Source organism: Haliaeetus leucocephalus, unplaced genomic scaffold, assembly GCF_000737465.1.
Source record: "Haliaeetus leucocephalus isolate CR32 unplaced genomic scaffold, Haliaeetus_leucocephalus-4.0 Scaffold234, whole genome shotgun sequence".
NCBI classification, from domain to species: domain Eukaryota; kingdom Metazoa; phylum Chordata; class Aves; order Accipitriformes; family Accipitridae; genus Haliaeetus; species Haliaeetus leucocephalus.
In genome coordinates this window covers 174,657-196,345 of record NW_010972670.1, presented here as the reverse complement: position 1 = coordinate 196,345, position 21,689 = coordinate 174,657, and the positions used below count along the sequence as shown (strand labels likewise).

The window sequence follows — 21,689 nt, the reverse complement described above, 5'->3', positions numbered from 1 at the left end:
CTTGCCTCTTGGCATTCAGATTTCTCTTGTAATCATTCATAATGTGATTTCTACCCATGTGCAGATGCAGTCTGTGCTGTCTGGTGGGCCACTACAGCTGTGACTTTAACTGAGATGCCAAGTGCTTTGTTAGTATCTTGATGCTGTAACGTTGCATAGCCAATTTTGAAAATTGGGATGTAAAGCCAGCACATAGTTTCCATTTCCCATCCTATGTCTCCTTTGGCCTCTGTGGTGGCCTCTGTGCATTCCTTTGGGAAAAGTTTCAATTTCCTTTGGAAGAGGAAGGTTGAACAGTGAAGAAGTTGGCTAAGGGTTACTGCTGCCCACTGCTTTAGAGAGAACCCTGTGGGGAAAGAGCTTGAGCATGCTCTCTTGTCCTCAAGAACCTTCCACAGTATGGGATGGGGCAGGTAGGGTTGCAAGAGATGCGTAAAACAGGCTGGAACAGAAGTCTGAGGCTGGGTGACTGCTGCTAAAATTGGGGGACAGTTCCATAAGAAGGGAGCAAGGAATGCATAAAGGTGCAGAAGTTGCGTTCTGTTTCAGTTCAGCAGTTCTTTAACTATCTGAGTTGCTGAAAATCCTGCAGTTACCTTTAGATGCTTACAGGGGCTGAAGAGGCAGAGATTTGTTCAGACCAAGCTTTCAGTTTTCATAATATCAAAGTTTGGTTTAGATTGTATTGGAGTAGAATCTGATTCTCTAATTTACAAAGCAGCTGAGTGGCTTTAGGATGCCTGTCTTTAAGGAGAAACTGCCTGAAATTTTTCTCTTGAGTATTGGTTGACTGAGTCCTATCGGAGATTTTCAGAAATTAAGCAGAACAGGTCTTAGAAGCAAAAGCTCTACTACTATTTTATGTTTTGGTTTGGTTATGAAGCTCCACTAAGCTTCCTTCAGCTGTTTGTAGTTAAATGTGTGCTTATATAAACCTCTCCCCGTGCCTACTCTCTGCAGCTTTGTTAGGGAGGAGGATTTCTCACAGCTTCTATTACTGTGGTAGCTGGGGAAGAATGTCTCTGCAGTTGTTTGACATGTTCGAAATACAGAAACACACACCATTAGATGTGTATCACATTCTCAGTCAGCTTCCTCCAATGTAAGTTTTTGCTCTGTCCCTGCTAGTTTGTGGCAATCTTCAACCCTTGTTATGTTATAATTTGGTCTGTTAAACTGCACATGTGTTTAGCTGAAATGTGATAGAGATGTAAAACATACCAAGTACAACTGTCATCTCTCAACTGGTGATTCTTTTTTGTCTCTTGTATTAAGAATAAAGGTATTATAGATTTCTCTGAGGAGGGAATTGTGATATAAACAGACCTATTTTGTAGTTGCTAGCAGCTTCATTCTTGCTCATGTCTTTAGATTAATGATTTGATGCTATGAGCAACTTTCACATGTGGAAGAATTGACATAGATGTTCTCATAACAGGAACAGATGAAGAAAATCAACGGACCCATTTATTTAGTCTCATCATAGAAGGCTGAAATCTAAATTAAACGATTAAAGCTATGGAATAAAAAAGCCAAGACTGAGAAGTCCAGTGACTTGCATGGATTGACAGTGCATTTGTCTTTAAAATAGCAGAGTGTGAATTGTGGCTGTCACCACTAGATGGTCCTCTCATTACAGTTATTGGTTATTAGGCAGCATCTCTAAAGCTGCATTTATACTTGAACTGATTCTACAGGTGTATTTACTGTGAGACTTAATGAAGTATTGTCCTGCTTTCAGCTGGGATAGAGTTAACTGTCTTCCTAGTAGCTGGTACAGTGCTATGTTTTGAGTTCAGTATGAGAAGAATGTTGATAACACTGATGTTTTCGGTTGTTGCTAAGTAGTATTTAGACTAAAGTCAAGGATTTTTCAGCTTCTCATGCCCAGCAAGTGAGAAAGCTGGAGAGGCACAAGAAGTTGGCACAGGACACAGCCAGGGCACCTGACCCAAACTGGCCAACAGGGCATTCCATACCATGGGACGTCCCATTTAGTATAGGAACTGGGAAGTGGGGGTGGGGAATCGCCGCTCGGGGACTAGCTGGGTGTCGATCGGTGGGTGGTGAGCAATTGCTCTGTGCATCATTTGTACATTCCAATCCTTTTATTACTACTGTTGTCATTTTATTAGTGTTATCATTATCATTATTAGTTTCTTCTTTTCTGTTCTATTAAACTGTTCTTATCTCAACCCATGAGTTTTACTTCTTTTCCCGATTTTCTCCCTCATCCCACTGGATGGGGGGGAGTGAGCGAGTGGCTGCGTGGTGCTTAGTTGCTGGCTGGGGTTAAACCACGACAAGTATAGAAACCACAAAAGCACTTTCTGAAAACCTGTATAGCTAGAAGTGTTTTATTGATTAAAATAAAATGTATTCTGTTGGTTGTAGAACTTTAGCAAAAAAGCAAAATGAACTTGACTCTTACTTTCAGCAAACCTGTTAAGGGGCCAGGGATGAGGGAAATAACAAGGCAATCCCTTATATGTTTAGGTAGAATGCCAAACAAAGCTAATGGAAATGTTTAAAAAAAGTAAATGGAAAAAACCTACAAAGATGAAAATATAAATCAAGCACAGTGTAGGCAGAGCTAGTTGTGACTTACAACTTTAAAAATTTGTGGCAAAGGGAAGGATTGTAATACAGAACTTTGCGTTTCTTTGCTCCTTTAACTTTACATTTGTTCCTTGCTGTCTCTGAACACTGGTGCTAAAGTGAAAACATGAAACTATCATGAAGTGACATAGGAAGATCAACTAATCATTTTATGTTTAAAAAATTCTGTATTGTTAGCCCAGACTTTCAGAAATTGAACTTAATTTTTAAGTCATTGCTTCTATTATGTAGAATGCATATATCTGCTTTTCGTATTTCTGAACTTTTCTTCATGATCTTAGAGCTGTAAGTTGGGTTTGTCCTGCAATGCTCTGATTCTAGCATATGGGTCTTTTTAGAAAGGATGATTCATGATAAAACCATGAGTTAGTAGTGCTGAACACTGGTTTTCAACCAAGTGAACTCTTGACCTAGCCACAAAATGTCACAGCCCTTAAGTACTGAACAGATTGTATGGTCTTCATGTTTTACTTCAGACATAAAATTTAAAGAACTTGAGGTGACTGTACTGTAAGCTCTTTTGATTTAATTTTTTTAAAGAACATGAAAGTGAAAAAACATGCACTTTTATGATTTGTATTACAGCCTTACCTAGGCTGAGACTCAACTCTACAAAAATTTTACTTTATATAAATCTATTTTATCACATAATTTTTATAAGGTCAGGTTATACTATTATGGCATCATGCAATTACGCCACCAGAGATTGCTGTGTTAACGATTCAACTTTCATTGTATGAAGTGATGTTTGCTGATAGCTTACAATATTTTCAAAATTATTTTCTGTTTTCACATCTGTAGTATGTCGTTCTGGGTCTTTGTAAGATATTTGAGTCAAATACCAAGTTATTGGGTAAGATTATGTTAAAGAACCCGATCAGCTTGTAATAGGAGGAGTATAGTTTGCGTAAGTCTGGTTTATATTTTTGTTTGGGAGGGAAGTGAGAAAGTTGTTGAGCATCTTAGGCTTATTTAGAATTTTTGGTCACCCAACTGCAAAGCTCTCTCCTTATTACCCTGTCTATCAAAGATCTGAGCTGAGTTTCTCTAATGTGAGTGAGGATGTACTTAATGCTTCTGTGGTTGCTATGTGGTGCAAAGGCAGCTGTGCTAGTTTTAAAACAGTGTGTGTACTAGACTCAGCATGAGATGTGCTGGTTTAGAACTCTAGTTTGTAGCCTGGACAGCATCTCTCAAATGCTTTCTGTGAAGTATCAAGATTTTTGAGGACAAGTAAATAAAAGAGTTTAAAATGTTGTACTGGGCTGGTAAACCCTAAGTGATGGAACTTCATTTGGCTGATTGAAAGTCACTGCTGATTGAAAGCTTCTAGTGAATGAGTTGCATGTTTTGACATTGTTAAAAGAATGGAATGGAGTGAAGCAAGTGAATTTGGATAGTGTTTTAGTTAAGAATTCCTTTTCTTGTTCTTCTTTATGCAGCAGTGTACCTCCAGTTCAGTTCTTAAGGCATAAATCTGATATTAATCTAGAAGTAGTCAAGTCTTATTAAGCAATATTCAACATATTGTTAATCTTCAATTAAAGTGAAAACAATGTTTCTCCAAAAACAGTGAGATTTTTATTTTGTTAGCTATATAGTGATTAAATTTTGAGCCAGAATTGTTAAATTTTGTGATTGACTTAATTTGATCATAGTTTTGTTCCATTCTTAAATTTTTTGTTTGCAGTTCCACCAAAATCATGTAGGTCCAGTTCTTTAAATTAAAATAATGCTGAATTGGATCTGTTCTAGCTGTGCAGGAATTTTTGTTAATCAATTTACCAGTGTTGACTTCAATTATAGGAAACAACAGCAGTGAACTATCCTCATGTAATACTGAAACTTTTTATAGGTGGGTAATCACTCAGAGATAGTTGAGATAATTATTAACTGCTTACTTAAGAATCTCATAAATTTGCATATTGGTACTAGAAGATATGCAGGAAATTGGCATTAAGCAAAACTTTTTTGATTCAGCACAAATAAATTCATATTACTTCATAATTAATTTTTATAGCCTTTTCTAATGTGATGTTTAGATAATTAGTGATGAAGTTACCTTAATTTTTTACCTACAACATATAGAAATAAACTGTCCTGAGCCTTGACTTTGTCTTGTTCACATTGAGGATATTTAGATGTGGGGTGTTGTCCTGCCCTTGGAGAAATCTGAGAAAGAGACACTAACTTGGAAAATCACTCTTATTCTTACATTACCAGTTTCTGTTGAATGGATTACAACTCAGCTGGCTTATAGCTGTTAGCCTTAGTCCTTCTACATCTTGAGAAAGAGTTAATATACTACTTGTGCCTGACTGAGAGATTGCTGATGTGGAGCTTAATTATAAGAAATGATAGTACTTTGCTCTTATGTAGTAAAAGAAAAGTGCCCTTACTACTGCTTTGAAAAAGTGTGCAGATCAGGCCACAATTTCATTCTTTACCTTGTTTGCCTTGAGTCAAAGTGACTTATGTTTGAGGAAAGTATATGCAATAAATTTCTGCTGAAATGATACAAAGAATGGAGAAGTGCTTTAAAGTAAAACCAAAACAACTATTACTTGAAGCTTAGGTAGCTTTACAGATAATCGCATAAATTTCCTATGGTCAGTTGTGCATTAGACTGAATGGAGGGCAGGATAGTAGCTTATATATGAACAAACAACAGTGTATAAGGAGTGAATACTAAAATTCTATGCTTTGAGAACTGGTGTATGAAGTGTAGGTTTCCTGAGCTACTGTCTGAAATGCTTAGGAAGTGTGTGAATGATCCCATGCTGTAATAGGAGGTTGACCTTTCCCAGGTGAGGCTTGAGTTCTGTGATTGTTCTTCAGGGCATAAGTGGTACATTAAGGTGGGTGTACGAATATTCTCAACACTTCCAGTTATCTTTTTCAATTTTTGTTATTAAGATTTTGCCTTCTACTTAAGAACTAAAGAAACAGCATATTGATAGTTTACCAGTGGGGGACACAAGCTATTGGGTTGCTCTAGAATAGAATACTAATTTTATTTAGTGACAGAGAGAAAGCATAGTTCAGTAACCTTGCTTTCTTAGTTGCTGAGTTATTTTTGAATGGTGTTCACTTACAGATAACGGCTTTTTATTTTCACTGCAAAAGTAATATTACCATTTTGTGCGATTTCACAAAATACACTTGCATTATCTAATAGTTAAATAATCAGTGAATTCACCCTGTTTTTATATAACCTCTTCAAATGACTTGGTAAATGATTTAGAGTTGGATCCTCCTAATAAGGCACAGGTTTTGGAATTTATTTTTTAATCTGAAACTTTAATGCCTTAAATTGGCTTCCAGAATAGTTCAGATTTATTTGAAGTTGTTCAGTGGATACTGTACCAATAAAAGGAAGTAATAAAACAATAGCAAAAGGAAGGAAAAAGAAAATACAGATTTGACATGAAAAAGTTACAAGCAAAAAAGTGTGAAAATACCTTGAACCTATCTTTCTCAGCAAATAGCCTTGAATTCATTTTACTTTTATTATAGCACTGGCCTGAAGGCAAAGTATGTTTTGACTGTTACAACAAAGAGGGTGCTATACGGAGGAATTTTTTTAATAATGAAATACAACATATGTGTAAACCATGCAACCTTGTAACAGGAAACTTCGTAAGAAGGGTAGACTGTGCTTAACTTTTCCACAATTCTGCAAGAAAAAAATTACCAGCTGAGTTTTATGCTGTAAGATTAAATGACTCTTATGACTATGTTTAATTACAGAGGCAGTATAAATTTGGACTTTGATTTATTGGCTAAATCTGTTAAGGGGCAGAATGTTTAACTGTTACCTTCCTGTTAAATTGCTTCTGGATAAAGACAGATTATTTGAAAGGCTTAGTCTTCGTGAGTTTTTTCATGGAATAGATCTGCTGATGACTACTTGTAAATGGTTTCTCACGTAACTTTGGAAACCTGTAAGTGTTGTTTTTTTTTTTTAAATAAGAACCTCTTCTCTAAATTGAATATGTGAATGGAAATATAATCAAGGAAAACATTCTCTGAATCTCTTGCCATCCGTTTCCTTTCACCTTCCTCAGCTTCTCTTAACAGTAATGAGTAAGATCATAGCCTAACTGAAGTAAAAACTCTCATTGTCTTCAGTATGCCAGAATTTTGCTTCAGTTATAAATTGCTAGATATATCACTTAATCTGCATTTCATTTAAACAAAGCACTATAATTAAAATGAAGTAAAACCAATTGTAGAAATACATAACTTTGGGAGCAGTTGTATATGTAAGTGAAAGCCTTGTTTTTCAAAACTTTGATAGATTTTTATATGATACTTTTTCTAATTTCTTTTGTTGAAGTATGGTACCCAAATGTGTGCAGTCATTGTGCACTGGTATTATAAAATATTTTGTATCTTGCATGTAGGGTTACGGCTTCTGCTGTACCTCAGCCAAGAATCAGTGAGTGCCAAGCAGAACAATAATTACCTCATATGTTTTTAATAGTGCATGTATATTAATAATGACCCAATCTTGCATTTGTCTTTTTGGTGACATATTGTTGACTCATATTTAATTCATCGTCCTACTCTAATCCCCAGATTCTTCTTTTTAGTGCTATTGCCTGCCATTCTTTGGTTTCCTGTGAGACAATTGTCTGAGATCATATCAGATGTTTTACTTAAGTTTAGAGATGCTGTCTCTAAAGCTTAGAAATGCAATATGTATTATTACCCTGTCTAATAGTTTGGCGTGATGAATTTTCTGTTACTTCAAACCTATGTACAGCTTTATTATTTACATATGTACTCTCTTATTAAATGTTCCAGCATTTCATGTGGATGCATTTGTCTGTCAGATTTGTTTGCTGCCCCATATTTTTTCATCCAAAGGAATGCAGTTTTAGTTTCTAACTATTTAGTCTCTTATGTCTTCTCAAAGAGTCTTTCAGAAATGTGCGTATGTAGCTTTTGTTTATTTTTCTAGTGTTCATCTGTGACTATTCCATTACAAAAAAGTCTAAAACCTATAGACATTTATTTGGAAGGTCACCAAACCCTTGTTAGTTGCTTTTCCTAGAGGGGTGAAATGTATCTTGTACAGGCTATGATGCTTTCTACTAGTTGTACCTTGGGTTATTAGATTTGGTGCAGATAATTCCTATTAGAAATCACTCTACTACGTCATGCAAGAGAGATTTTCCTGGAGATTTTAGGTAGTGGTGAGTAGGTCTGAGTGTATCCTTCAAGTACAGAAAAGAATGCAAAGCAAAGACAATGAATACAGTTTGCCTGTATCAAAAGTGAGAGGGAACAAGCTAGCAAGAGGAGATAACAGTGAAAAGGTGACATGGTAATCTTACTTCAGATTCATGAGGAGAATTCTAACTTTGTGGTATCCGGTGGTGCTGATCATGGTCACAACTTGTTCTAGTCCTTGTTGATAGGTTTATCATTGTGAAACTTGGACAGCTGCACATATACAGATGGATAAGATTTTTAAAAGTGTTGCCAGATAACTAGAAATTCAAGCTGGAAAAAATTAAAATTTTTGGTAGGCTTCATTTTACATACTTGTTTTGTGTAGGACTGCCATGTTTTCCCCTGAGTAGTAATGCAAGCTTTGGTCAATGAGACTTGAGCCTACATTAATCATAGTTCTTGCTAAGTAGCAGAGCCTCTGCCTACTTGAAGTTTAAGGGCTGGTGCTATACAATGCTGTCATTTCAAGTAGCAAAGTTTTAATGTTTTAGGGGAAACTGGAGGATTCTAAAGGGTTTAAAAAAGCAATGCAGCACAAAAAAAGTTTAGGAAACCAAATCGAGTTATTGGATTAAAAATTCATTTTTTAAACAAAATTAATCTGTAACTTCACCATGCATTGCTGTGGTTGTCTGCTCTGTTGCCGCTTGTATAAGGTCAGATCAGATGAGAGTGATCATAACTTAAAGAAATAATGCTGCAGCCTTGCTAGATTTTTGCATTTCTTTAACATGACTGAGTCTGATTATGAGCATGGTTTAATAAAGATAAACATGACTAACCCCCCCAAATGTATTTGGTGACTATAGTGAATAAAAAGGACAAGGAAGGATTACAGCAGAAATGAAATGTATGCAACTGCTGTTTAGGATAATGATTGATTGGAATGAAAATGTGTGTCATCTTGCTTACCTGCAAAAGTATGAAAATAATATTTTGAAAGGTTAGTGGCAAAGTAATAAGATCGTTTGAGTATTCATAGTGTGCTTCCAACAGTCTTAAAATACAAGGTAACAAATTGTTCCTGCTTGCTAAATCTACGTAATTCACCGACTCATTTGACCACAAAGTTGGAGTTAGTCCTTTCTGTATGTTCGTTACTAGCCTAGGGTATATATAGACAAATGATCTGAATGTGAAAAGTGGCTGTATTTTATTGGTGTTTTTGAGGACATTTAGTCAAGCTGTTTATTTCTAATTTTAATGGGATATTTGAAACTTCTTGAAGAGGTGTAGGTATTCCACCTAAGATTCTGTAAACTCCAGGTTTTGTGTTGTAAGCTTCAGACTGTTAGACTTTGCTATAAACTATTTTTAATGAGTCTTTTGGATGTGACTTCAGTTATTCTAGAGAACATTCTTCAGCAAATATTTTCAACAATTCTCTAGTTAAAAAAATCAGTAAAGAATCAGAGTGCTTTGGGAAGTGCTTAGGAATCATGAAGCTTCTTACTCTAAGGAGACTGGGAATGGAGAAGTAGGAGAAAGATGGGGAATTCACTGGGTTTTAACAGTGGGACTTTGGTTATAAGTTTACAGGTCTGTCTTAAATGGAATTTTAAAAATTGTAGATTTATTGTATGATGGTGACTTAAGATCCTACTGGTACCTAAAATATTGCAAAACAGGGCCTATATTCCTCTTCAGCTGAGGTGAGTGAAAAGTCTGGTATTGATTTGTGATTCATTAAAAACATCCATGTGCCTTAACTATTCAGTGAAAGGCTATTGATTTGGAAGGGCAACTGCTGACAGTACTTTATTTCATCTTTATTTGGGGGACATTTGCTAGTTCAGCAAGATGTTTTATAATATCTATATAATGTATAATATGTGTATAACTTCACATGAGGGCAGCTTGACATTGGAAATGTTCACAGACTAGAATTTCTCCTACCTTCTTTAGAAAAAGCATATGTCAGTATTGTAATGCTTCTGTGATTTCTGCAGTTGCTAGGGCTTGAAAAGTAGTTACTCAACAAGTTAAGGCAAGAAATAGAATTTAAGGAAAAAGAATTCTACTATTTCTTCATGAATCATCATTATTCAGGCTACATCTATGCATACAGCCTTTCCCCCATGCACAGCTAATGTTCTTTTTCAAGACCCAGTCTATTTATAATGTCTATAATTAATCTGCTGTATTGAAAAAAGAACAACTTTGTGTGATACTGCTTTCACAGCTGCCTGAACATTTTTCCTGAGACTATTTCTTGCACTAAATAGAAACATCCACTTTTGAATGTGGCAAAAATTATTCACTTAATATGAAGGTTGTAGTAAACAAATTTTAGTACTATAATCTGTTTAGGCATGGAGACTTTACCTCTCATGCCTACACAGTGCCAAATATCATATTTCTTTCAGTAGGAGCTTTGGTGTGCTGGATGTTGCAGCTATGATACTTTTGGATGTCTATACTATATGTCAGTGTTTTGTGCTCCTTTGAACCATACTAGTGTTTTTCCTAAGGGTCCTTCTGCCACCTCAGGTCAATATGAGGTTTAAAGGGATCATTCCCAAGTTGCATAATTTAACTATGTCATCTTCTGTGGTAAGAGTCAGATCAAGAATAAAGGAGTATATCACAGGTCTCTAAAAGGATTGATTGTACAAGTGAGGGCTGATTGGCCTTTGGAGATACTTCAATAGTTCAAGATTCCCTTTCCATCTAAAATCCTTGTTATGCTTTATGGCAGGCAGAAATCTGCAAGAGGTTAGGTAGAATACAGCATGATGGCTGAGAGAAGCAAAAAGATTCTTTTTCTCATGGCAGCTCTGACCACATGCTTTACTGTGTCTTGACCAGGGATGCTTCTTACAGAGTGGGCTGTTGCAGAGACAGAATCTCTTGTATCGGGACTTGTGAACATGTTTTACTGCAATATTTTAATACCTGGAAGGGATTAGAAAATAATTAAATCTAACATCAGTAGAGTAAGGATTTAGTGTTTTCCTTAAACACTTTCCTTAGTTTCTCTTAAACTCCTATCCATGTCTCTATTTCCTTCCTGTTGGAGTGGTTTTCAATTCCAGCAGAAAAGCACTTAGTCAATCTCAGCTGGAACATACGTACACTTTGTGCATTGTTTGGGATGGGTACTAGCATTAGCATTGAGTGATGCAGGGCGTTTTTCCTTTTCCTCCTTACATGTGTGCAGGGTATTGCACTGCCTTGGTGGTGCTGTCAGATCCTCTGGCCTAGAATGAAGGGCTGTAGCTGAAGTCGTGAACTTTGATCTCTTCTGTAGTAATGCAATGAGCAGTCACCAGACCACCAAGCTAGTCAATTCAGAGTTCTTTCTGAATGTACACTGACGTGTGCTTCCTGCTTTGGGTTAAGGAAGTAACCTAAGACTTGCCTTTTACGAGGCATACATTGTTTTAAGAACTGCCCGACATACTTTCAAATGGTTTTTCCATTAGTCAGAAGTGATTCCTGAAGTGCTTTTCTCACAGTTGACCCAGATCTGTTTTGCTTCAGGAGCTACACTCAGCAACAAGTTGAATTCTCCAAAATGGGTTTGAACCAGAGGAGGCTTTGTTCTCTATGCTGGGAGAAATTTGGGGGGGCAGATTTCAATGATGAAGGAAAAGGAAAACATACTTGCTTGTTTCAAGTCAGGACAGTGATTTCTGTTCCAGTGTGTGAGAATACAGTTTGTGTGCATCGCTTCACTGGTCAATGCACTGTGGATTTAACTTTTATCATATTAGGAATACATTTCCCAGGTATCATTAAAGGGCTCCTAGGTTCCTGGGTGTCTTATAAATGCCAATTTATCTTTTAATTTTATTTCATTGACACTTCCTTCCACATGAGGCTTTTGACTGAAGTTTTTTATTACCATTGAAGGCAATAAAGTTATCTCTGCTGATGTCTCCCTAAAATCTGTAACTCTATGAAACTTTTTCTGATTTCTAATTTATCCCATTTGATACTGTAGTTTTCATTGCATGGTTTCACATGGTGCTCAGGCCTTGTGATTACATAATGTACTTTTTGTGAAAATGATTTGGTACCAGAGGAGAGGCTCAGAGTAGAGGAAATCATTAACATGCAAAAAACTTGAGCTCCAAAATAATTAGAAGCTTATTTCAAAGAGCTACCACCTGCCTCTCATTTTGGCTTTGCATTAGCTCTACAAATGCATTGTGGTTTAAAAGCGTGACATAAATGTATTCATATAATGCTAGAATAACAAAACTACAAAACAACAGTAGCTGGACTTGTGCTTGGAAGTAACACTTTCTAGCTGAGGGACATTCCTCTTGAGACACAAGCTGCTGAAACTATGTAGAGTACACTAAGTGATTCCATCTGATCTGCAGAAAACACTGTGGGTTATATTTTCACTTTATAAATATGTCACTGGCAAAGCCAACTGGCTGCAATAAGCTTTCTTGAAATGGACATTTCTTGCTGAGTTTTTGGAAGACGGCATTTCTTAAAGTGAAACTTAAAAACTCCATTCACTAGCTACACATTAAAAACAAATGGCTAAAGGAGATATGTTAACCTATAAAAAACTGGGAAAAAAGAGTTCATACACAATTTAATTTTCTTTAATTATGCTTTATGTGTAATAGTTTGGATAATTGGAGTTTGAACCACTAGTACAAGCTAGTTAAAATCCAAATTTGAAAATTAGTGAGTAGGAACAACATAAATATGATGAACAAAGTGGTAGGTATATTAAGAAGTGATGCTGTGCTCTTAAAGGCAAAAAGAGTGATTACTGATTTAGTCTTTGGTGCCTTATATTTGTTTCTTCAACAGTATGGTTCAGTACTGCAGTATGCTTGGAGATCGTTGGAGTGCTCTAAAGAACTTGTCACATTATGTCATGTCATATTCAATCATATCACTACTGTTAAAACAGGAGATATTTTAACAATGATATTTGTGTGATTAGGGATTATGAATGTTAAAGATGAATGCTTCCATGTCTGATATGACATGTAGCTTCATATATACTGCAGAAGGTGCTATTGTTTTTCTGTTCATCATTTTCATAATTTACATGAGAGCAGAAGCTGTTGCTACTTGTTACTTAAGCAGTAACACCTCAACACTTATACTGACCTTCACTTACTTCTGTTACTTGAATTGTAATATGTCTACTAGATTACCACTGCATATCAATTATATCTGCTCTAGTGTTTGTCTTTATATGTCATCAGAAGAATAGAAATTAACAACTTGTATATTTTAGACAAGCTTAAACCCTGAAGGTTGTGGTTGGAAGCTGTCTAAAAGGTAGCTTTCTCACTACCATCAGTATAACCAGAAGTACTTGAAATTTAATTCTATTACAAAATATATTAGATTTCTGTGTTAATAAGGGCATTCACTTTACAATTAAGTGTCTTTTATGATATATCAAGCAATATTTTGAAATTTTCAAAACGGAATAGCAACATGGCAAAAATGTAAATGTAATTACTGTTATAATTTTTTGGTGACTTTATTTTAAGCACAATTTTAATTTTGGCGGTTTCTTTTCTGGTTTTATCTATATCTTTCTAAGGAAGAAAAGATGAAGGATAAGAAGTCTTAAGAAACAAGGTATAAATGTGTCCTTCTATTGTGCCTTTAAAAAAAGTTTTTCAAGCTGATATCTGTAATCTTTTTGTGTTCAGGTTTCAGGTACCAGGGAGTTCCACTGAAGCTAGGCATTGAAAGTTAAGGTCTTTAGGGACCTCTTCTGATTGCTGTGACCTTTCAAAGATAATTGAGTGGTGTTCCAATGACATCAGCCAGCTCCTTTACCACTTGTGGGTGCATCACATCAAGCCCTATGAACTTCAGTTTACTTTGTTTAAATATTCCCTAACCAGACCCCCTTCCACTGAGGATAAGACTTCCTTTGCTTGGACTTTCCCTTTGGTCCCAAGGGCCTGGGATTCCTCAAGACCAGTCTTACTAGCAAAGATGGAGGCAAAGAAAGCGTCAAGCTCCTTGACTTCTCTGTGCCCTTTGTCACTATGGCCCCTACTCCATTGAGCAGTGGTCCCACATTTTTCCTAGTCTTTGTTTGGATGTTTGTGTATTTGTGGAATCCTTTTTTTGTTGTACTCCACATCCCTTGCCAGGTTCAACTCAGCTAGGCTATTGCTTTCCTAACCCCATCCCTGAATGATTATACAGTATCTCTACATTTCTCTAGGTCACCTGCTCCTGCTTCCACACCTGTTACACTTTATGGCAGGGTAGTCAGGAGCTTCTTGTTTATCCTCATAGGTGTCTTGCTGCCTGCCTTTGCTTGACTCCCCACTTGTTGGAATAGACCGTTCTTGAACTTGGAGGTGGTCCTTGAATATTCAACCAGCTCTCTTGGACCCCTTTTCTCTCCAGGGCCATATCCCATTAGATACTTATAGGCAGATCCCTGAAGAGGTTAAATTCTGCTCTTCTGAAGTCTAGGGCTGTGGTCCTGTTTTATGCCCTGCTCATTCCTCTTATGCTCCTGAACTTATTCTTATCATCCTCCTGACCATCTCATAGTCACTGTAGCCAAGACTGTACCCCAATCTTCACATCCTTCCTTGCCTGTAAGTATCAGGTCCAGCAGAGCGCCTGTCTTTTTGGGTCATTGGTCACCTGAGTTGGGAAGTTTTTGTTAGTGTGTTACAGAAACCTCCTAGATTTCTTGTGCCCTGCTGTTGTCCTTGTTACAGATATCAAGGTGCTTCAAGTCCCCCATGAGGACCAGAGCCACCAAATGTGAGGCTTCTGCCAGATGTCTGAAGAGTGCCTTATCTTCATCTTCCTGATCAGGTGGCCTATGGCAGACCTTCATATTGGTCTGCTCAATAATTCTGACCCATGACTGGCTCATCATCTGTCCCCAGTCAGAACTCCATGCATTCTGGGTGCTGTCTTGCTAAAAAGGGGCAACTCCCCATCCCCATCCTGGCCTGCCCTTCATAAAGGGTCTGGATACATCCATCTTCGTACTCCTGTCATGTGAGTTAGCCCACTATGTCTCTGTGATCCCAGTGAGGTTGTAGCCCTGTAACTGCACACCGACTTCCAATTCCTCCTGTTTTCCCCCATACTATGTGCGTTATTGTAGAGGCATTTCAGAGAGGCACTCAAAAAGGCCATGAGGGCTTTCTCTATAAGGCTGCTGTTCCATGGGCACTTCCTTACTTGGATTCTAGGGCTTGAGGTGATTCCACTTCAGCCCTATTTTGTTGATAGCTATTTCCATTTAGTTCACGTTATCCTGGGGCCTTTTGCTTGCTTACCTCATCTACCACTCCCTCGCTTGATTGTTGTAAAATCTCTCCCTCCCCTGTCATTCCTAGTTTAAAGTTGCTTTTACTGAGTTGGCAAGTGTCATGGCAAAGATACTTTTGCTGGATTTAGTCAGAAGATTCTGTCTCTTCCAAACAGCTGTCAATCCTCAGAGGGTCACATGGTCATAAAACAAAGCTCTGCTGTTGATACCTGCTGTGCGGTCAATTGTTGGCCCACAGGATATACCCAATCTTCCTCATGCCCTTCCCCTTCCTCAGCAGGATCAAGGAGGAAAACCACCTGGGCCCTTATGCCCTTAACCATCACCCCCAGAGCCATGTCACACTTGATACTTTCCAGGTCACCCCTGGCAGCTGCTAAGCTTGTATGGAGTTATTTATGTGGGGTTATGATTCACTCATTTGAAACTTTTTTTAAAAAATCACAAATTCAGGATGATGTCCTACTATCAGCTTAACAGCCATCAGATAGGTACCAGATCTGGCTTGGCAGTGGGGAGGAACTATGTGACCTGAACAAGGGGAGCTGGAGGCCCCCCAGGGAGAAGCAGGTGAGCAAGACTGCTTCTGCCAGCAGTAGCAAAGCATTAGATTGGTTTTGCTCATTTGTATATTCACAGCCTTAGTGTGCTTCAAGTGATACTCTTTGAAATTGTATAGTTGCTACAATTCTTTTATAAATACATTCTTTTTTTTATTTACACTACTAATAGTTGATAGGGTCCACTGTTAGTGATGAAAAGCAGGACATTCAGAATTGTAGGAACCTTAATATTAAATAACTTTAAAATTCACAATGCATCTTGCTTTATTTTTTAATTGAAACATATAAGGTACTTATTTATAGATCACTCTCACTAATTTCTGAATTGTATGTTAGTAAAGTCATTGCACTTTTCTTGGCTAGTACTTCAGAGACTCACTATAAGCAGCAAACCAAATGTTCATTCTAACTATGATCAGCAGTCGCTGTAAGCTCTTTAATACCACATATTTCAGATGCAGAACATCAGCTACAAGTAAGTCAAACAATTCTGGAATGTGTCCTGTGGAGGATATTGCTTAACCCCAGCCGGCAGCTAAGCACCACATAGCTGCTCGCTTACTCCCCGCCAGTGAGATGGGGGAGAGAATCGGAGGAGTAAAAGTGAGAAAACTCATGGTTTGAGGTAAAAACAGTTTAACAGGTAAAGCAAAACCCATGTGCACAAGCAAAGCAAAACAAGGAATTCATTCACCACTTCCCATGGGCAGGCAGGTGCTCAGCCATCTCCAGGAAAGCAGGGCTCCATCACGCATAATGATGACTTGGGAAGACAAATGCCATCACTCCGAATGTCCACTGCTTCCTTCTTCTTCCCCCAGCTTTATATGCTCAGCATGACATAACATGGTCTGGGATATCCCTTTGGTCAGTTGGGGTCAGCTGTCCCAGCTGTGTCCCCTCCCAACTTCTTGTGCACCTCCAGCCTCCTTGCTGGTGGGGTGGGGTGGGGTGAGAAGCACAAAAGGCCTTGGCTCTGTGTAAGCACTGCTAGGCAGTAACTAGCACATCCCTGGGTTATCATCAACACTGTTTTCAGCACAAATCCAAAACATAGCCCCATACCAGCTACTATGAAGAAAATAAACTCTATCCCAGCCAAAACCAGCACAAAAATTGAAGAGGGTAAATGATTCTTAAAGATTTAATAAAGCTGCTTTATACAAAGAATTTCAGAGGAAATGTACTAGTTATGAACATTGAAGAGGGGAGTGTGTGTATATATGCCTATCTAATGTGTTTGTATACTGTAGAATATGTTTCTGATTTTATAAACAATAAATTCTAAGATTGAACAGAAGCCCTAGACCCTGCTTTATAATTTAAAAAGCCTGTGTAGAAAATCCTGGGAAAATCATAGCTCTAAAACAATTGGTCTGTTTCGAAAATGCTTTTGGAGGTCTATGTCAAACCCGTAATTCTCTCAGAAATGATTGCATTTAGTCACAGGAAACATTTCCTCATTGACTTTTGCTGTTAACAGAGGTAAAGAGTTTACATTTCCTAGAAGGATGTATGACTTTAATCTGCACATAGAAGAGGAAACATTTTAAATGTTTCAAGTTTCCAGTGTAGTAGTACAAATTTCAGAATGTTATAGATTAAACTTTTGAGACTTAAATCATCAAATTGAAGTTGCTAGCTAGTTACAAGTGGTCACTGGTTTAATGAGCTGCTATAATGATGATATATTTAAATTTTCTCACTCGCAGTAGTAGGAAAAAAGCAAAGATATATTGGTTTGACTCTGACTACTTTTGAACAGTATTTTAATGATTTCCATGTTGAATTGCTTTTGTGTAACGTGTTAGTTTATTAGTACAGACTCTGATATTTTTCAGTTTAGGAAGATAGTTTTCATTGTTTCTCACCTAAGTTTCTTTTTGAAGCCATCAAGGTTTCTTGATTAATGGAGTACTTCTCTAATGTTTAATAAAGAATAAGGGATTTTTTTAATGTTGAATAAATTTTTTTCCATGTTTTAATTTATTAATTTGTCAATTGGAAATTCTATTACTACCTTGCTAAAGCAAAATTTCAGTGTTTGATATTGTCAGTTAATGTTATCCCTCAAAATGTATGCACTTTAGGAGTTTTCAAATAGACAAACCCAACAAAACTCCATGAAATAAGAATGACCTTTAAGGTTTTCAGAAAAGGTCTATGTAGAACATAAGGGAAGAAACAGGTGTTGTGATTACATGCTTGAAATGCCATCAGTGTTCCTGATATTACAGTGTTGGAATTGTTTTGCAGTTCTGTCTATATAATCATTGGTGTGAAGGATTGAAGTATTTTAACTTTTCCACTAGAGACTGAAAATTCAACTTTGCCTCTACCAAATGAACAACATGAATTACACTTCCAGATGTCCTTCCTGTCAAATGGTTGATATTTGCAACAGGGTTTATAGAACATGTAGTGAATTATATGCAGAATCTGGAAAGAAGGGTGGGAGAACTTGATTTTTGGAAAATGGGAAAGTCTGAAAAACGGTTGAGGAAGGGCAAGTGGAAAGGACCCAGCTGCTTTGCCTTCCTTTTGTTTTTTTTCTGTTCTCACCCTAAGCTAAATTTTTATTGTATGTTTTAATCACAAGGACAAGTAGCATGATGTACTGCTGACCTATTACACTACTATTTATTTTTAAGTAGTTAAAGTTTCTGTGAAGAATCATAGTGAAGATGAACAATGTTTTGCACTGTAGTTTACGTTTGTTCCTTTTTCAGATACTGAATATCTCTTTGACCTTTGTTACCTTTATCTAAGTGTAAGAATGAAGTTTGGGTCTATTCGTGTTTTGCTTCACCTTCCTATGTTAGAAAACAGTTCTTAAAGGATTGAGGATGGAGCTTAGTGAACCGACAATTTGTTTGGGTCTTCCATGCATATAGAGTAATTCCTGAGACACAATGGAGTATTTTAATGGAGGTGAATAGACATTCTGAATTACAAGTATTTCATGTTGTGTTTGCAAGATGGGGGCTTATCTCTGAATTCAGGAGAGATACTTCTATCAGCTTCAGAAGGTGTTGGTCTTACTGGTATAGCTGTCTTCGAATGCATGCAAAATATTGTTTGATTGAATTGTTATCCCTGCATATGAAATGCAAACTGCGTAATCAGCCTCTGATCTTGGAAGTCTTCCAAATGAGACATTGAATTTAGATTGGTGTATTTGAGGCATGACAAGTCATGTCTTAAGTCAGGTCTTGAGGCTGCTGAATAATGGACAAGGCTTGAAGTAATTTACTCCAAGCTGAGTTTTTTTTTTTTCCCCAGTCAGTGGACCTGTTTTGTTTTTTTTCTTTCCTTGAAGACAGAAAATGTGAATGCAAAGTGTGGAAAACATTACCATTGTATTATTCTCACAGTAGTACATATTTGTAGGACTTTCTGTTATGTTGCTTTGTACCAATCAGAGTATTGTATAAGGTGCATGGACAAGTCAGTCTTGTATAAATGTCAAGACATCTGAACAATAAACGAGCAAGATGTTTAACTCACATTGAGTATGATTCTTGACTCCGGCCATTTTTCCCAACATTGCTTAAGTAGACTTGGAAGAGTAGAATAGGTTATTTTTAAACCACAGTTGTTATGACTGCTTGTAAGGTGTAGAGACATTTAAGAACCAGAACACTTTGGCATTTTGGGAGTATTGAAACATTTCTGTAAACTGAAATTGTAATAGTTATATCTTTAGGAATTTTGGTTTGAAATAAAGTATCTAACTCTTTTTTTGCTCTTAATATATTCTGAATGCTATTCCCCCCAAAATCTAGTTTGTTTATTTTAGTAAGTAAGCTTTTATTGAGGTTAGAATATTTAGTGTTCTTCCTCATAGTAAACACTCATGTAAATTAAAATGAATTATTTTTGTTAGGATTACTTACGAGTACAATTTTAATTTACTAACAACTTTAAGATTAAAACTATATAAATAACATTGCTTTGTTTCATTTGTATTTATTTTGCTTACCTTAGGTCGAGATTTGATATGCATACAGTCCATGGATGGGATGCTTATGTTGTTTGAACAGGAAAGCTATGCTTTTGGCCGTTTTTTACCTGGTTTTCTTCTGCCTGGTCCCTTGACTTACAACTCTCGGACAGATTCTTTCATTACAGTGTCTTCTTGTCGACAAGTTGAGAGTTACAAGTATGTGTTCATGTTCAGTAATTATAGTGTATTTTGGTGCTATCATTTAGTATGTAAACAAATTAAGTGATCATGTCTAATTTTTATTGCCTTTACTAATATTGTATCCAAAGCAGGTGATAGGTAGTTGCAGGAAAGAAGAAAAACAAAATGTTCTATATTGTTGAGTGATTACCATCTCTGTACAGTCATAGAAGAAAGCATACTGTGTGTCCTGAGGACTTTATGGTCCTATTTTATTTGGATAAAGGTGTTAAGTTTGCTAGTTTATCAAGGCACATCAGGTTGTCCTGCAAGTGCCAGGTTTTTCCCTGCTTCAGTCTAATCTGTGCTTTCAGTGTTGTCTGCACTATACTGCTTGAGCAAGATGTTCCTTCCAGTTATTTCAGTGGGATTTTTATTTTGATGCAAGTAGGTGTTAGTATGATGAATCTGTTCTGTTTTCAGAAAAGATTTGAGACAGGGCTTTGGCTTTTGTGATCATAGGATCCTCTCAAAGGAATGAGAGATGGTGGGGAGAGATGGAATCCACCTGACAAAGCTGCAGAGGAGGCTTATAAACCTCCTTGACTGCTAGACTGACAGATAGGTGCTAAATCTAGGATGTAAGTGATGGTATAGGGTATAAGGGTCAAATGCACCAAGGGGGATGCTTTCATAATACCTTCGAGGAAGTAGGATAAGTGGGGGCCCATATTAAGTGCATATTTTCAAACACTTACAGCCTTGGAAACAAAAAGGACTTGTGTGTGCAGTTAGAGATGTGACAGGGTAGCTTGCATGACTAAGGTGCTGTAAGTGACTCCAGGCTCTTCAGGAAGAAAAGACAGACGTGGGAGGATTTGTGTTCACCATGGAGGGAGCAGCTTGAATACATGGTGCTCTCTTACAGAGCCACCATGTTGAGAGTTTATTAAGCATTCATCTGTTTAGAATCAGATGAATGCTTGAGGAAGGGGATGTTGTGGTGGATGTCTGCTGTGAAGCCTTTTTTATACAAGAAGTTTCCTAATTGCAGGCCCTTGTTCTTATGGAGGACTAATGTCTGCTGGGAGGGCAACACAATGGACTTCAGCAATGTGGAAGGTTTCTGAGGTGTGTTAGGCAAAACTTTTTTTGATGCAGATGCTAGACAGCCTGGCTAGGGAAGATGCTTTGCTGAGTCCGCAACTCAGAAAGAAGAAAGAAATGTTTGGAGAAGTAATAGTCAGCATCTGCCGTTGAGTGTTGCAGACATTGGCTGCAGTGACCATGAGATGGTAGAGATTAAGATCCTGAGAGAAGTGAGGAAGATAAGCAGTGGACTAAAGACTGTAGATTTCAAGAGAACATACTTGGGCTTGTTCAAGAAACTGGTAGGCAGGATCCTGTGAGAGACTGCCCTGAGGGGCAAAAGGGCTCAGGAGAGCTGCCGAATCTTCATGGGTAACTGTCTCAAAGACTAAGAACAATCCATTTCAATGTTCAAGAAAATAAGAAGTAGCAGCAGGCAGCTTGACTGGACAGGTAGCTCCTGACTGAGTTCAAATGGAAAAAAGAAATGTATGAGATGGAAGTTAATACGGACTACTAAAGAGGAATATAAAATATCATGTGGGCATGCAGGGAATGGGATTGAGAAGATACAAGCTTGGTTAAAACTTCTACTGGCAGAGGGTCTGAAGAACAAGGACTTCCACAGATACCTCAGATGCAAAAAGGTAGATCCAGGAAATTGACCCAGTACTGAACAGATTGGGCAACATTAAGAAAGGTGTGAAAAGACCAAGGAACTTAATGCTTGCTTTGCCTCATCCTTTCTCCATTAAAACTGAAAAGGTCTGCTCTTATGCTTTTTGCATCTCTGTGCCTAGCAGTA

The 21,689-nt window shown here is 37.3% G+C and overlaps 1 protein-coding gene across 1 annotated transcript in view; it reads left to right on the top strand.

Moving 5' to 3' along the window:
* Positions 1-21,689, top strand: part of BBS9 (Bardet-Biedl syndrome 9) — a 162,814-nt gene that overhangs the window by 12,827 nt on the left and 128,298 nt on the right. The window contains exon 6 of the mRNA XM_010568001.1: positions 19,657-19,831. Within this exon, the coding sequence (XP_010566303.1) occupies positions 19,657-19,831 (175 nt within the window). The remainder of the gene's footprint in view (positions 1-19,656; positions 19,832-21,689) is intronic.